General features: G+C 36.1%; 1 protein-coding gene across 3 annotated transcripts in view; it reads right to left on the bottom strand.

Moving 5' to 3' along the window:
• SIPA1L2 (signal induced proliferation associated 1 like 2) overlaps positions 1-18,182 on the bottom strand; it is a 118,570-nt gene that overhangs the window by 5,131 nt on the left and 95,257 nt on the right. For 2 of the 3 annotated variants that reach the window (XM_035899716.1, XM_035899717.1), the window contains exons 16-18: positions 16,660-16,813; positions 13,656-13,875; positions 6,564-6,695 (exon numbers count right to left, since the gene is read on the bottom strand). In XM_035899716.1, coding sequence (XP_035755609.1) covers positions 6,564-6,695; positions 13,656-13,875; positions 16,660-16,813 — 506 coding nt within the window. The remainder of the gene's footprint in view (positions 1-6,563; positions 6,696-13,655; positions 13,876-16,659; positions 16,814-18,182) is intronic. The other variant, XM_035899718.1, reaches the window with a different exon arrangement.

The following is an 18,182-nucleotide window of genomic DNA, read 5'->3' as shown; positions in this document are numbered from 1 at the left end:
AGGAATTTTAAGCAGATTGACAATTCATTCTATAATATAATGAAGAAAAGTGGCATGTCATTTTTTGTCCAATTTTGAAGACCACACCTGATTTCCCCTGCTTTTATCCTTCTTTCTGACTAGTGATGGATCTCAACAAATATGAGCACGGCTTTTTCATATGTGCTGACAATAAGGTAAGAACATAATTTTAAACATATAATCAAGGACATCATTTACAGATTTGAAACTTATAAAGTTGAATACATTTAACTAGTACAGATAAACTAAAACTAGTTTCCCAGATCAAACAGTTATGTTGGCCAGAAACAAGACTGTGGAAACAACCAGTTTGAAGTACATATCTAACTATTGATTTCACCTTTATACTGGTGACATTACCCCTGGATAGAAGAAAACACAGCCAGAAACAAATGTTATGCTGTTGAAATTTTTTTCTATAGCCAACGATATGTGACATGTGACGTTGTCTCTCAGAGGCAATTCTATTATATTATAAAAAAATCTGCGTTTTTTTCCCTCTGCCGAGCAAGCTCAATTAAAGAGACTGGCCGCTTGTCTGGTGTATTTTGTCAGTTTGATCTCCCCAGCAGCATTTGAAAGCATCTTTTTCTTGACGGATAAAAGCAGGTGCAAAACCAGGTACATGCAGCTCTTAATGAAATCATGGGATGCCATTTTTAAACACAATATTTTAAAGTATTTTCATATTATTTCAACACACTACAAAAATATGAAAACATGGGTGCTTGCAGTGAAGTATAATGTGTGGATTAACTCTTTCCTCCTCGTGTAATCCCTAATGAATTTCGACACCACATAATTTAAAAATAATATTAACACTTAGAGTAGGAAATTCATTGTCAAACCTCTTCTGTTTTCCTAGTATAACTTAAACATATTTGTCCAATATTCGTATCTTTATAAAATATGAAACCATATTCTCACATTCATCAGGTGAGGAATAAAGTCACTCCATGGCCACTAATAACCAGAAGTCTCCCATCATATAACACACTATGTAAATTCCTGCGTTGCTCTACAAAGAGTAGTGCCTTAGTTTTCAAAAGCCAGGTTAGTCACAAAATCATTCTCTGAACAAGTTAGTAACACAATAAATCTCTGTAATAACTAGTACACCAACAAGATCCTGGACTAGCAAAATATTTTCCCTTTGAATACTTCTCAAGCACTTTGAGAGACACATTTTTATTTGCAGCAACTCTATCTCCCTGTAAGTATTCACGTTTAGCAATAGTTTCACCAATTTAACATTTAAATCAGAACTGGTTTTAAACCTGAATTGTGGTGAAGGTTGAACTTGTGCGTCAAAGAGCAAAATCTTCCTAATGGTTTTTGTTTTATCTGTTCTTAACAGAATTGCCTTGACTCTGTATTCATGAACATGAAATCAAAGCTACCTTCACCGACAGTTAATTTTTTGAAAGAAAAATCAGATGTTTCTGACTATGATGCTGTAGACATAAGTTCTGCTTCCTCCAAACTACGGAGACACCTCCACTTCAAGTGATATGTGGATACTAGAGAGAAGAAAATACATGTAAATCTCGAGAGCTCTTATTTTTATCAGGGAGATCCTTGCCAAACCCCTCATAGGACCCATGCATAGAAAATTATTTGCAGAACTATATTGGTGCTTATATCAAAAGTTTAAGCAACAGTTGACTTAGCAAGACCAAAGATGAGACAAAATTCATGCCTCACTTTAAAAATAATAGAATTGTACAGTTGTACCACTGAGAATTTGAATCAGGATTTTCATAGGCCACTAAAAGAGGTCAGAAAAAACTCCAGACAATTTTGATGTACTGAAGAGTAGAAAAGGCTAAAGTGAGTATAGTGAAGCTCCTCTCTCGTTATTAAGGCAAAGTCTACCCACAAACATACACAGACATATGCACTGAAGCAAAAAGTGTTACACATGCATGCACTAGAAATGACCAAATGTTAACTAAATATTTTCATTTTTTCTTTTTCTAGCAGTTTAACATAATAATTTGGTTAAAATAATTATCTCTTATGCTGAATGCTTCGCTTCTTTCTCATTATGTTATGTGTAGCATTACTTGCATTAAGCTATAAAGATTTTAAATGGAAGTATTAAAATAATATTAATTATAGTAGCACAGATGTTTCTGCAAAGATAAATTGGCATTAAGAAACACTGCATTCTGATTGGCACTAGTAGACATTCATAAAAATAACCCGGAAAAAAATCAGAAGTTGAAACCACCTATTTTAATGAACTAAATCAAAGACATCAGAGGGATTTTCTTAGGCTGTTAATTCCCACAATATCATTTACCACACACTAAACAGCTTTTTTTTAAGCACAATAAACCTAGTATGAAGTAGCACAAATAATACAAAGTTCTATTCATAACAATAATCAATATCTATGTTTGTGTCCATTTTCTTCTGTACTGACAGCAACAGATATGGACACCCAGAAAGGCTTCTCCTTTTGTTCCCCAAAACATTGAAAAGATCCAAAATTAGCCATCAGCAACATAATGCGTATGTTGAAAGCCAGTCCTTCTTCCCTAACTTGGAGATCTATTGGAAAGATAATACAAAAAGAGAATTAAAAAATACATTCTCTCCTTTTCCCTTATTCTTTTCTGAGATTTCTTTTTTTCCTTTTTCTAATTCAGCTTTCCAATGTATTCTATAAATCCCCATGTCTTTATTTTTAATGAGTTCAACATGCTTTCTTTCTTCTGCTTCTTTAACTTCTCCTTTTTAATCCCAACTGCCTTCCCTAAACCTCGACTTCTCTTTTGCTGTACAGTCGCATCCAGTTCTACCTATTTTTTATTGTTTGCTTCAGGGATGGATACAAAAATATTACAACAGCGTAATTCTAGCATGTCAGCTGCACCCTGGTTACTGTCTTTCTGCAGCTCCTGCCAAAATAAGAGAAGGGAAATGGAAGTAGTCTATCCAGATCTGAAAGAAACGGAAGAATATCCCTTGCTACCGATGACATGCATGCTAAAGATGATCTCTGAATAAATATCAGAGTCAAAACTATGCACTGCCTTCCTTTGCAGGACAAAGACTTAAAATAACGTTGCACTGTGCTCCAGCTTATGGACATTGACCCTCAACAGACACAGCTCAAGCAAAACCCCTTACTGATGCAGCTTCTGGAGCCTGTGGAGTTCAGGCCTGCACAGCTCTCCAGTGTGCTGTGAAGACCTGTCTTAGGAATAACAGAGGATTTTCAGGAAAAGTTTGAAATTATTATTCAGCTTCCTGCAAAAGTTCTGGCCAAGCAAAAGCAGTCAAAATTAAAACCTCACAAAGTGAAAAGCATTATCATCATACTTTCAATTAAAAAAAAAAAGTAATGACTTAGTCCACCCTCATGGACCACAGTTTAAAAACTGCTGTTCTACATAGGATCAAGGCTTCAGTTGGATAAAAGCCAATGCTAATTAATAAACAACATAGTTAGCTGTTCATTTGGGCAGGGGGGGAAGCTAAAAATGAGACCACTGTTCTTGTTACACCCATGTAACCCCCACTAAGCTCTGAGTACAGATGATTGTATCAAAAATCTTGCTACTATATTTAATTCTTAATCCAATTAATGCCAACATTATATGCACCTAAAAAGGCTGTATTTAACCAAGATACAATTACATTTTCAGACAGACAGATGAAGGATTGTGAGGCCCACATTATGGATGTTGAACTGATCAACATATGTAAGTTGTCAATATACAATCTAGAGAGATCACAGGGGAAAAACCCTGACCTTGGAATCAGATGGGTAATTCTAATAAACCAATATTAAGAAATGACCTGGCACAAATAAAAACCTAAAATTAAGTCTTGTATCTAGGTTCTAGAACAGAACACAACTTTGAAATACCAGGTTGGCAAAGACAAACTAGAAAACAACTCTAACACCAATTTCTTAAAACAGGATTAAACAAGTCCTATCCATTTTGCGATCTTTTTTATTGAAGGATTTCGGGGGTGGGGTGGGTGTTGTTTGTTTTGGGGTTTTTTGAGATGGTCCTATATAAAATGTGATCACATTTCCACACAGTTTAATAAAAACTTCAAAGCAGTTTTATACTCGGAAGTGGACAAGCTTTAGGATCATCCACTCTCTTTTTCACATTGATAGAATGCAGAACAGTAGTTCCAAGCTATCTTTAAATAGTAAGGTGAAGCAGCTCTTAAGTCAACATTAAAATACATAAGTATATATATAAAGTAGTGCTTACACTGGTCAAGGACTTCACAGCTTCCCATGCTCTACCAGGTACACTAGAAGCTGGGAGGGGGCACAGCCAGAACAGCTGACCCCAACTGGCCAAAGGGCTCTTTCAGACCATATGATGTCATGCTCAGTATATAAATTGGGGGAAGAAGGAGGGGACGTTCAGAGTGACGGTGTTTGTCTTCCCAAGTCACCGTTACACGTGATGGAGCCCTGCTTTCCTGGGGATGGCTGAGCACCTGTCTGCCCATGGGAAGCAGGGAATGAATTCCTTGTTCTGCTTTGCTTGTTTGTGCAGCTTTTGCTTTCCCTGTTAAACTGTCTTCATGTCAACCCATGAGTTTTCTCACTTTTACTTTTCCAATTCTCTCCCCCATCCCACTGATGGGGGAGTAAGCGAGCGGCTGCGTGTTGCTTAGTTGTTGGCCAGGGTTAAAATCAGAACAACATTCCCTCCTAGTGATTTTTTTTATGATGTGCCCATCAGTTATTCTTTTTAAAATTACTTTCAGATTGCAAGACATAGGATAGAGAGATGAACAAGGGCTTAAAAATTCCATTCCTTGTAAACATTTCAAATTGCAGTACTATGAATTTAGTCAAAACATTTTATGAATCATCTGACATATACACAGATGTCTCCATTGCAGAGTCCTAAGCAGAAGAGGATAAGATTCCTTCATACAAAACTAGATTATTATTTACTACTCAAATTCTTACGATTAAAAAAAACAAACAATAAAAACTTTCTACCTTGCAACTCAGACCACCAGTTCTTCAGTGTTACCTACAGATATATCTAAGATTTTTGCAATTAAAACCCAACAAGTAAATACTTCTCCTCCCTAGGACAGGGCACTGTGGATAGCTACGTTGTTTTACCTCTCTCTCTCAAATTCAAATTGTAATTACACTCACATAACACTCACCAAAGTGAAAGTATTGTCATCACAATTTTAAGTAAGCAAAAATAATGAAAATCTATTAAAGTTTTCAAAGAAAGCTAAAAAAACAGGAGCATAACCAGTACAGTATGACCTTTTAGTCAGCTGAACTCAAAATTTTTACTGGCATTTAAAAATATTCTTCAAGTACCAAGTTACAGAGTTAGTAATTTACTGATCCAAATCTATTTTCTGTTGTTTATAATGTCAATAACAAATAGCAGGACGTTCCCCGTGCAATCTAACACAGAAATGCATGGGAACAGTTGTCAGATCCTCAGCGCCACAGCACTTCCTGCCAGCTGCAACAGGCGTGTTTGAGTAGTGCTGAGGAGTAACGAATGCACACACAGTTATGCAATTTAAGAAACAATACAGTACCTTAGATTGCTAATCACCACTGTTGGCTTGGGGTTTTAACAATGCCACTTAAATTAGTATTGTAAGTAGTTCTGAAGGGCTTGCAATCAAATTGAAATTTAATCACTTCAATACTTAGGGAAGGAATCAGGTACCAGAAAACTGATTCCCATTGTTGCTTTTAGTTAAAAAAAACCCAGAAGAACATCTCATCGCTAACTTCACAACCAATTCTCCTCATAAAGTTAAGACCTGTATCTTATATAATGATGACTGTGGTAATGTCATCCTTATTCACAGATACCTCTGACTTCCCATACATTCACTACTGAGAATAACACCAGTTAAAAAATGTTGGATATTTTAGGACAGCACAGTGACCTAACCAAAACACCCCTCAGAAACAACAAACCAACATCCACCTTTCTGTGTTAATGAAATATGTGTAGGTTTAGCTCTCAGAGAGGAGAATGAGGTTTTTTCTTAGTTAACCTGGTCTTACAATTTAATAATGCAAACCTGGTTTATATCCTGCATCTCAGGTTCAGCTAGTGGACAATATAACATGCATTTTTGCTGTTTTTCAAGGGCTTATAAAAACTGAGAGGCACTGCAACATCATTTGACTACACAAGTACAAGTTTATAAGCACAACACAATAAACTCAGGGAAGTGTTACTCCCTGTTTCATTTTAAACATCTAACTTAAATGCTTTGAATCTCTCCTTCGAAGCACCTCATCTTTGCAATTGATTACAGAAGGAACTTAGGCCCCTAAGTGGATGAATTGTATCTAAGATAGATAATGAAAGTATCATGAATACCCCAAATTTTCAGTGACAATCTTCCACAATGAGAAGTGATACTGCCAAGAGAACTAAAGGGCTACAGAGGCAAACACTGAATTTTTGTAATTCGAAACGTGGCTATACAATATATATTTAAAAAAAAAAAAAAGTTCGTGTACTGAACATTGATCTTGATTCAAATTTTCCTGTTACCTTCAAACGCTCGTGCAGCATCTACCAGGTGGGACCAGTCTAGCCCTGTGGCAGTGTCTGGCAGGGGCATCAGGCCAGGATCATTGAATTTGGCTTTATCAGATAAGGACCCATCTGAGAACCAGAATTCATCTAAACAATAAACACAATAATTAGTCCTCCTATAACAATGATGTACAATTAATTTTGAAGCTATTATAATGAACTGTAAAAAATGTGTAAGCAAAGAGTGCTTATCTTCATTTCTTGTTTCTGTCTTTTCCTGTTCAATACTCAGTATGGGTGGAACAATTTTTAAACTTCAGCAGAATAAGATGGGAAGGGTTTCTAAAGGTTTTTTTGTGCCACTTTGCACATAATGTGTTCTTCACGTTTTCACATGAATGCTGTGTGAGTAGGCAGCATCCGTTCTTAAAGCATACCATATTAAACCTGAGCACTGAGCAGAAAAGTTGCTGGATACGCAAAGTTATATTCTTAAGAAGGCTGCAAAACAAGATATGAGATACTTACATGCAGAGTTTTATTCTGAAAGTTAAGTATTTCCGCTCCAGAAGCAATTTAAAAAATATCACCTGCTTTTCTTTTAATACATTTGTAAATTCTAGCCCATATCCAAAACTCACTTTCACATTGAAAATACTACCCTATTAGTTTCATATTTATAGCTGTATATCTGAGGACGTAAGACTTGTGTGCCGATCTCTAAGCTCCAGAGTAAGCTGTATACTGAAGCTAGCTTGTATATTAATTAAAATGTATACGCTATAAAGTTAGTTCAAACACAGCTTTCAGTTATGCAGTCTTTTAGAAAGGTACCAGGAACACACACCTCAGTAGAGGAGATGCCAATTTTCATAATTGTCTTATAGTTTTACATTTTCCTATCTACCTATAGCAATCTTCACTCTGATCAATGTGAACACATTAAAATGAATACTGCTGAACAGGTACACAGAGGTTCTTAAAACTGAACATAAACCAAATACATTCTTTATAATCACATTTCTTCTTAACATAAAGCTAGTGATATAATATTGTACTTTTATTACATACTATAGCCAGGAAAAAAGAAATTTTGCTTTAGATGTATCTACTTCTGTTAAATAAAAAGTTCAAAATAATAATTTTTCCTCAAATATTAAAGAAGGAAATTTCCATCTAGTTACTCCAGTGATTCAGACTATAATGTTTATGAGGAAATTTTTTTCCAGAAGAACAGCAAATGCAAAAATCAATTAAGGAAAAAATGCACGCATACAAGTAGAAGATATATTATTGTTTAGGAAAATGGCATGTTGTCATTGTCCTGATAGCAATGAAAAAGAATACCAACGTCCATTTGCATTAAAGATTTCTGACCTAAAAATTCAAAAGCAGTGGCCTGTTACAGAACATTCTAGTGCATGGAGCAATGATTAGAGTGTATCATATTCTTTGCAGAAAGCTCATTTAAAAAAAAAAAATAAATAAACTCAGGAACAGGAAAGTGAAGAATTAGGAGTCCCACAAAGCAAAAACAATGCAGAAGAGGTAGAAAGCCTGTTTACTGTGGATTTAGCTTGTTCTACAACTTACATGAAAGATGCGGCATTGTTATCTTATAACTGGCAGTGGCTAGACAAACCTCTGTAGAAATACCTTTCTCAATACCCACTCTGAGTGTGCATAAATGGATGTTACATGAAATGGAAAATGTAATATACAAATATAGTCTATCAATACTTCCGTACTAAGATTTTATTTTCAGTTCCTGATAAACGTACATAAAATCTTACCTTAAGGCTACTTTGGGGTGCAAATACATTGGAAGCTCAACCTCGGAGCAGTCTCTGAACTTTTGGATATGAGGTGGGAATTGTAAGAACCTTATTTACGCAAGTACAAAAGTTTTATACACCCCTGTTGTGGAAAATAGGCAGAATGCCTCATTTGAAAGGCTGGCAAGCCAGCTTTTGGTTCTAGACCAGCAGGCAGGCCCTAAGGGACAGCCCTTGCTTTTGTGTGATCAGCCTACAGAGGCTGATTGAGAAACCTGTCAGGAAGATGCCTGTTCCCAGTGAGATTCTGCTGGCTTTCCAAATTAAAGCGTAGGAGTGAGTAGTATTCACCAGTAGTCATCCTTCATTATGCATTGTCTTTGTGAGAAGCTCAGTTCACCTGAGGGTGGATCCTATTCTGTCCTGCATAAGACCTGACAGAGCAACTCAACTGCAGAAAGCCTGCCAGAGCAGAGATTTGAATATTGATAGCTCTGAAAATGCAACTGCTCATGCTGATGGCTGAAATTATAAGCAGAATAACTGAACAGGCATGAGTATGCCAGCACAGAATAATTCGTTTTCAAGATATAAATTATGTGTTCATGTGCAATGGGGGCAGGGGGAAAGGGGAAATAAAAGAAAAAAAAAAGCAAAAAAGAAAGAGGAACTCTAATGATGTAGGTCTCTCTGTGCTTTTGAATTTCAGAGAATATTGTTTGTATTTCAGGAGTGCTCTGGGTGAGATGAATTATTTCTAGCCTCCTGTATTTGCATTTCCTCCCTGCTCCTCTTACCTCGCTGTTACCTCCACTTTTTCTCTGTATGACTGCCACATTAAGCAACTGCAGGCTGCTGGTGGTCTTCCTCTTTGATTTGTGCAAAGGTAGCAAGTTATGCTTGAGCGTGCTCACCTCTGCGTGTCCAGGAGGACATGCCTAATCTCATAGGGCTGCTATCTTCATTGCCCACAAGAGTGATTTTGAAGCAACACAGACTTACCCCTTATTTTCTTTGAGGAAACAATGTGTTATGTTTCAGTTTTAAAGATTATTTTATTTGCTGTACTCCTTTTGGCACAAAATAATTCATTTTGTGGTTTCTGGTTCTTCCAATCATGTCACTCTCTTCCTACACTTAGGAATTTTCTTTCTTTTTATTATTGATACATAAAAGTATAAAGCATTTTGAAGAGTCCTTATTTTCACCAAAATTGTATGGTCAGTTCAGTTTCCAACAGAGCTCCTCAAATTGACTGTCATCGGTCCCACATACCTCTGTATTCACCGAGTAACTAGTTATACAGAAAGAAGAAAGATTCACCTGACTTAACCTTTTCTACTTTCAAGACAAGTATCCTGCTTCAGTTGGAACTGCTACTTTTATGTAGAAACTGTAGATCATGAAAAAAATATCTGCTCAGTACTCCTCACTTACTGTGCTCACACTCGACATGTCATTTAACAAGGAGATAATCTCAAAAGATGCTGCAGCCGAAGGAACATGTCAAATCATAGGCAGACATAAATCCCACTGCCCTGTTTTTCTTTCCTGCAACCACCGATTATACCTCTGTGGTCCTCTTAAACAACAGCTTCTGCCTGCCAAACCCTTCCCTTCTTCAGTATTACCTAGGGTTGCCCGAAGTCTCCCTTCAAAGATGCCAGCCTGTTAGTAGACTTTCTCGTGGACATATGCTCATGTTACTGTTAGAATAGCAGAAACGTGCTCCCAGTAACTACTGTTCCCTTCCCTTTTGTTATTGAAAATCATGTCATGTTCTGGTATGGTGGATTATTCACTGTGTGAGAGTCTGTACCAGACAACAAACATACTCCTTTGGTTGCGTAAAGTATTTAATCAACAACCTTTATTTGCTTACTGAAAAACTGATTTCCAAATTGTTCATGTTGTACATCATCAGTACACAGTGATGTTCTTCCATTTTAATACTGCTTCTTATCAATGAGGCTAGTTTTAGATTGAAGCTAACACTGGTAGTAAGCCAATTTTAAGATAGACTTCCATCTAACAACATCATTGCAGATATATCAGCTGCACTTCTGGCAGCCTTTTCCCTATGGCATGTATAATCTGAGAATTTTCAGAATTTGTTAGCCTGCCACTGCAAAATATTCCCTTCCTTATGACTCTCTTCACTGCAAGTATCCTGCACCTTGCTCCTTTCATGGCAGCACCGGAATGCCGTGCCAATGTATCACTTAGGGCACCTTTCTTTGGCCTTTCTTTTTGTGCTTCATAATAGGAGTGGGCCATGGCGCCTGCAGTGTCAGTCAGACTGCCTCCATCTGTCTTCCGGGGTTTCTGACTTGCGTTAGTACACTAGTTCTGTATCAGTGGTTCTCATTGTTTTCATTCTTTCCTTGCTAGTTCAGCTGCCATGAATTTGCGAGACAGGGATAGATTTGTACTTGCAACCATGTATGGCATGCTAGAACCACTCAACGTGAACAGCACTGTCTCAGTTAGGGAATCTTTAATGTCCCTAAGGTAAAATTCCGGAGTTCTGAGCTACATGAGTTCTGCTTTATGGTTTAAGTTAAAAATAAGATAAAATGAAATAAATCTTTCTACATTTGTGTACTGTGTGCAAGCAACAGCATTCAACTGTCAGAGCTTGCATTTCAGACTTTACTGAAAGAAACTCCTCTTTCTCTTCACTTTCCCCAGTGATACAACAATGAAAAAAATCCTATAGCTTCATTTTCTGATCTCCTTCCCACAGTCAACACTGCACACAGTTGAAGTTTCTGTTTCTGTATTTGCATAGTTGTTCTGTCTGATAATTCTGATTTCCCAGTAAACTGAAACCCTTCGGGTTGCCTATAATGCTTTGGTTTTGGTGCTGCCTTGCTTACCTATTAATCACCCCCTTTCCCTTGCTAGAGGGATCTCACGAGACTTGGTGCTGCCACAATGTTTCACGTACCACATGCTGGGTAATAACATGCAAGAACATGTCTTTCTAAAATGAATTCCAGCCAAAACCACACTATTTCCACTGATTTCTGTAAACAGTAAATATCAGGAAAATTAATATGTTTTAAGATCACAAACGTACGTATTTTACAAAAGACATTACTATGACAGTTAAGAATCCTGATATCTGAAACTACAACCTCAAGCTAAAATTATAAAAAAAAAGAAAACTCTCACATCACCGCTGCTGTAGAATGTAAATACCTGCTATCCACTGGTTACAAAACCCTTCCTAACAAGAGCCCAAGTTAGCTTCTTATCTGGACATACCAACTAAGGTTATTTTGAAAACAAAGGTGGGCAAGTCACAATGTGTTTGTTTTCAGAGTGTAATTACAGATAAACAATTAAATCTTCCTTGAAACAGCCATCATAAAAGATCCTATATTGCTGGCATTGAAAGGCACTTTTATAATACAAAACCAGAAGCAGAAAATAGAGGTTGTATATGAAAATACATGAACTACCTTGGATATCAAGAGTCAGCTTCATTTTGACTGACAGGATACTAGTTTCATGTTTTTTCCCCAGCTGTGTGTATAAATAACTTTTTGTATCTAAGAAGCAGCAAGAATGGAAAATAAGGCGTTTAAGGCAGAACTAATACACAAAACACTAAAATTTCACTGCTGGAGGAGCAGTACACAGCTTGAGTGTACACCATTAATTGCCTTGTGTCAACCTCCAAAATAAAAGCATGTTGAAAGTTTGATCCCGTTGCACATTTACCTTTACAAGAAATGGTTCTAAAAACACAGGCCTAACATAGTAAAAGAAAAAAAATACAGTCAAGATGCCTGATTATATACATAGCTCCTTCATAGACTACAAAGTCTACTGAATCAGTCTCAAATGCAACAGAATGGGTTTTCATTCTCTATCAGTAAAAACAAAGGATCTTTTAAGATTGAATATATAGTAAAGAGTTTCAACCTGATAGAAGAATATTTTTAGAATGGCCAAAGGTACACCCAGCATGCGTTCCCATCTGAAGCAGGAATTTAGCATTTGTTTGCAATACCAGTTTAAAATTAACCAGTGGTTAGTGACTAAACCTCAGTCTCATAGCTGAGGCCACTATAACTAGGGAAGTGTTTTGTCGATAAGGATTACTTGGGAAAGTTAGCAAGTGACTGCTAGTTCCTGAAGGATGAATGACAGAGCCCTTTTTATTACTACTTCTTTTAAGTCATCTGTCTGCATTCTCTCTGGACATACACCTACAAAAGTCCTTAATACTTCCAAAAAATCCACCCACGGCTTCTTAACTATGGACTTCAGAGTCCACAATTGCTCTACTATTTTTTTAAATTGCGGTCAGCAGCTGTGATGCAATATTAAAGTAGCTAATTAACAATGCCTTTTTTTTTTTTTTTTTTTCTAGATTTGGTGTCCCCTATAGGTTAGCCTAAAATAATTGAGAAGGGAAGAGTTTTAGCATTTTTTAAAAAGCAATTCATTCTTATTAAATAGATAAATATGGATATGTAGCCTAAATATATGTATCTGGCTGTGCAGATTTGGGCTGTGGTATGTAAATATACATATTTTTCACAATTTCTTTTTTTTTTTTAAATTTTCATAATTTTCATTCAATTTTTTTTCCTCAAAATTCCTACAAACTTTCTAATTCATCATTCCATATTGGAATCTTTGCAAGATAAGCATAATAAAGATCTTGCTTATGAAGACCTCAGGAGTAAAGACAACCCTTCATAAAATAGTTTTAAGTTAGCACCCCAGACTACTCTTTTCCTGCCATTAAAAATGATGTGTTATTTGGAAAGGTTTTACTAACATCTTAAAAAAAAGTATCAGCAAATTCAGTTTTGAAATTGGAGATGACAAAAACAACTCTTGCACATTTCCTTTTAAGATGTTACCAAAACGATCATCTAAGTAGAAGCTGTCCCATTTAGTTATTGTTTTGAATAATTCATGAATATTTCAGTAATTTGAATGCACACAAAAAATAAACAAATAAAAAATATTGAAATAAAGCAGGCCAGCTTGGCTTAATTAGGTCACCACTGGAAAATAAAATGATAACAAGAAATATATTCAGATGAATATTTGTTGCCTATCATTAGGTCTCATGAAAATTTTTTGGTAAGTGAATGCTATCTCCAAACATGATAAATCTGAATTGATCACAAAGGCAAGCATAAGCATGTACTGCTGACCGAATAGGCTTTTACTAGGATATCCAGAATCCAGATATTTGACATTTCACAATTTCACCTTAAAAGTAAAATCTAACTTAATATTTGGTAATTTGTTTGAGTTTATTACAAATATTCCAAACTCAGCAATGACAGCAACAATCACTTACTTCTCAGATTTCCCATTCCGGGAGTCAGGCTCATTCTGGGAGGCAACGTGCTGTGGTAGGGTGGAGTAGTGCTGAATAAGATGTCATTTGGCAAGGCCTGGTCTAGCATTGAACTTCGAGAGCTAGCATATGAAGATCCTCTTCGATTGCTACATATACTCTCATCAGATAGGGTACGGTAAAGTGTCCTCCGTGGAGAAAGGTTTCCATAAAATGAAAACTAAACATCAAAATATGAAGATATAAGAACGTGTATTACTGGTTAAAATAATTCACACAATCGTATCCCATCATCAGTTCTTGGGAGTATTTTTCTGGGCAGGCATTCTGGAATTCTTGAGCTAATACAGAAGATCAGAGATTTGTTCCACCGTATCAGATCTACTGGGGCCTCAAAAAAGTTACTGAACTGGATTTTCATACTTCCTCTTGATATTTTGGAACATATCACCATGAATTTATCAGATACTGTATAGTTTTATTAATTCTGAAGTGTTAAATGAAACCTCCATAGCCTCATGACAGCAATGTTTTCCAGAAATATATATAAAGTTACTAACTCTGGCAACATTTATTCAAGACTATACATAGAACTGTTTGATTTTAATTTGAAATGACTACCCTTTAATGTTAAACATTCTGAATTGATATATGGTGCAATATAATTCATTGGATGATAAAAGTGACTTCAGACACTGCATCTCTCCAGATATCATGAAACAGGCTTAGAAAAGAGGATAATAGAGTTCAGCAAAAACTGTTTATGCATTTCAAAAAGTTACTTAAACCCCCACCCAAATATCTACAGTAAAACAAGATGTTATTGTATTGTAAAGCTGGGCCATTCCACTTCATAAGTCATTCTTCAGTCCTGCAAATCCAGTTATTCTTCACATCTACAAATGTCAGCTAATAATTTTAACTGTCAGTTAATTACTTTGACTGGTTTGTCCTGCATATAACAATTTAATGTCCTGCCCCATTTTCTTTGTAATTAATTATGAGTTGCACACTCCTTATGCAGAATGTATGCTTAAGAGCAGTAGCTTTTTAAACCAGTGAATAAAGCATAGAACTAACGATATCTACATTGTTATATTTCTGATAAAACTTGCTCACTGATGGATACTTCTAAAAGGCATATACAGAAGCACTCAATCATGCCAAAGGCACGTCTTTACAAAATACTTAAATATACTTCACAGCACTGGCTCAGGAAAGCATCTAACTTGATGACCACACAGAACATGCTCAATCGTTGGAATGCTTAACTGTGTCCCAGAGAAAACTGAGGGAGATATTCATATTGTAACCTACGAAAGCACCAAAATAATACATTGGTTCTAGAGATTTGCCCGAAACAGATATGGACCATGGTAATAAACATCATCCAAAACCTTATAACAACACATACGTAAAATGATCACAACAATAGACATAAGCAGCATCCCTAAATGAATGGATAGAGGACATCCTTCACTGAGCAGTGGTTAAAGAACATCGAAAGACATTGAGCCTAATTAGGGACCACATTGGGCAAAGGACTAAAAGCCTTCACCCTCTGAACTGAACAGTCTCCGATCCTCTTTCCTGCACTTAAGATTGCCAGCAAGCAACCTGCTGCAATTCTTGGCTGCTTCCTCAACCTTATACTGCATCTTCTATATATAAATGCTGTTCACTAGCTATCCAAACATGTGAATGTTAATGTTGGAGCTTTACAGACTTTCCTTTCAGGGTGCGACAAAAACTAAATATTACCTAGAGGGCTCATTATTCTCTGATCTATGAAGAAGGTAAACCCAAATCAAACAAAAAATGTGATTTGATTCTGTAGAATCTTACATGTTCAGAAAATTCCTTTCTGGCTTCGCTGTCAAAGACAACTGACTCAACTTACTAAGTTACCACTATGAAGGCACAATCAAAGCCTGGATGCTGTTGGGTCCTATGGCTGGGGAGCTCCTCCGAGACAGGGCCTACAGTCTCTCTCATTTAGTGAGCTTTTGTTTGGATGTCTTGGGAAGGGAAGGGGACAGCAGTAATTAATCTCAGGATGGCCACACCTCCTCGACTCCTTGTTGTTTCTTATTTAGGTAGCCAGAAATATTGGCAACTCTTGAAATTGTCACAGAAAACCAATTACTGTATCAATCATAAATCATAAAAACCTCTAGGACATTATTCATGAGAATTCAAACACATATAATGTATACTTAACATGCTACACATTAAAAGATATATATGATCTGAATTTTAAATTCAGCTCTGCACTTAGAGGATTCCCATGTGTTACTTTTGTTCAGATATGATGATTATGCTATTTAGCACATTGTATAAACACAGTGGGTTAAGAGAGCATTGGGTTAATATCAAAGTGTGACAATTATCTCAAGTTATTTAATTGCTTTGTGCTTTATTCCACGTTAAGCACAGAATTCAGAATCACGTATACTTTGAGGAGTAGTAAATTTTAAGTTCTCTATCCACTTTTTGTGAACTTTTAAATATTACTGACTGTCTTCATACTATAAAGATTAGATGTATGCTCTCCACTAGCTCTGACAATTACGCTTTTCGAGCAGTTGCCACTGACACCTACATGAAATTGTGATTCAGACTTCAAACACAATTGTTGGTACTGAACATCACAGGGCAGAGGCTACTTTTATTCATGTGCCTTAATATCGTATGAGGTGTATAAGTTTAGGCATCCAACCTTGAAAGTGTTACTTTTAATCTTTGAAATTATAATTAAATTGCTCAACCTGCACCTGTCTCCGCTCAAGCTAAGCAAAGACATACTTAAACAAATACTGTGTTTCATACATAATCATCAAACTAGGTATCATTTTCATATTGTGGGAAATTGTATTTTGGGACTTATGGTCAGTATTTATAGCATCCCCACGGTATCACCCTCTCTATAGCAATTTTGGGTGTAATAGAAATTAATTTCTAAGGTAACTGTCTGAGATACACAGAGCCGAAGAAAGTAGCTAACCTTTCTTCTCCCCTCCTCCATAGCGAGGTTGTCTGGCAGCATCAACTTCAGAAAATCTTCTTTGGACAAGACTTGCTGGCTTTCAGCAATGGCATTCCTCACAGAAGTCTGCAGTGGACTTGATGCAGACACAGCATCGATATCATCATACACTCTGTTGAGACAATTGGTGTTTTTAGCAAGAGAAGCAATAGTGCTCTTGGATTAGAAAGACTGCATTCATGTTCTGCCACAAAGTAAAAATTTTTAGAATTCTCTCCTAACACAGCATACTCTTATTTACAACATTTTTTTCCATCATTTTATATCTATGAAACTGTTTGTGGGTCCAAGATGAAATTCTTGAACCACTGAAAAATCAATACTAGGGATTCTAAAGTACAATTTAAAAAAGCATAATGCTTGTTTCCCCTAGCTTGCCTCTTTCTTTTTTACACACCATGCTTCTCTATTGTTAAAGCTGTATTTATATCAACCTTTCCAATAGCTCATCACAAAATATTTTAACTTTTACTTCCTTAGCAAATAAGAAAGTCAGTATTTTATAGTGTGATATGGCATCGAGCTTCACTTTTACTATTATATTACATATATCACATTATTATTATATTTTATTATATTAGATCACATTACTATGGTCATCAATGGCAATGTTTGAAGTGTATTGGTAATCGATTGTGCCATGTGCCAAGTGTATTTTATTATCAGCAGTTTCATTAAGACCTTTAGATAAATAAAACAGCTGTCTTACTTAATTACCAGCATATAAAAATGTATTTACAGTCAACAAAAGACTGTCAAACTGAATTATTATCTTTCAGCTTCCTTCCACTGATAAAGGAGAGAGAGGATTTTAACAGGTTTACTCTGGAAATGCAGTTGAACGAACTAGAGATTCACAATCCCACAGAACATGTATTTGAAGCCATTACTTACTGCCAAGTGCAGTATAATCCGTGACTATGACTTCAGCAGAGAGGAAACAAGCTTTGCTATGGCAAAGTGTAATTCTCAGTGAATTACATCCTATAGTGGCACAACATTCAGCAATTGACCTGATTTTCATCATCATTGCTAATTAGAGATGTTATTTTATTTCAACATATTATCCTCAGAGAGGTATTTCCTCTCTGTGATGTATACAAAGCTTTCCTTGAAAGAAAGAGGTGAAGCCATGCTGTACAACATGGAAAAATCTGAAAAGATTTTCTGATATATGAAATGCTGCCATATTAAATTAGTATTTCTTAAATAGAACTAGCTCTTGAAGATACCTTTTTAAATTGCTCTGGTTTCAGTCTAAATACCATGATTCATTATGCAATATTGTTTTAAGGGTTCCTTTCAAAATAAAGAGAAATTGTTTCAGGAGTTCATCAACTTCAAAATGCAAAAACTTGTGGGAATCAATGAAGTTACCACTTTTTAAGTGCAAATACTACTAACAACTGAACAATTTAAGCAGTTACAACACTGGTGGCAAAAAAATGAAATCACCAGTACAATAACACAAAGAAACACAA

Source organism: Egretta garzetta, unplaced genomic scaffold (assembly GCF_000687185.1).
Source record: "Egretta garzetta isolate BGI_Z169 unplaced genomic scaffold, ASM68718v1 scaffold118, whole genome shotgun sequence".
NCBI classification, from domain to species: Eukaryota; Metazoa; Chordata; class Aves; order Pelecaniformes; family Ardeidae; genus Egretta; species Egretta garzetta.
Note: the sequence above shows the minus strand (reverse complement) of the source record. Positions and strands in the feature narration are given on the sequence as shown.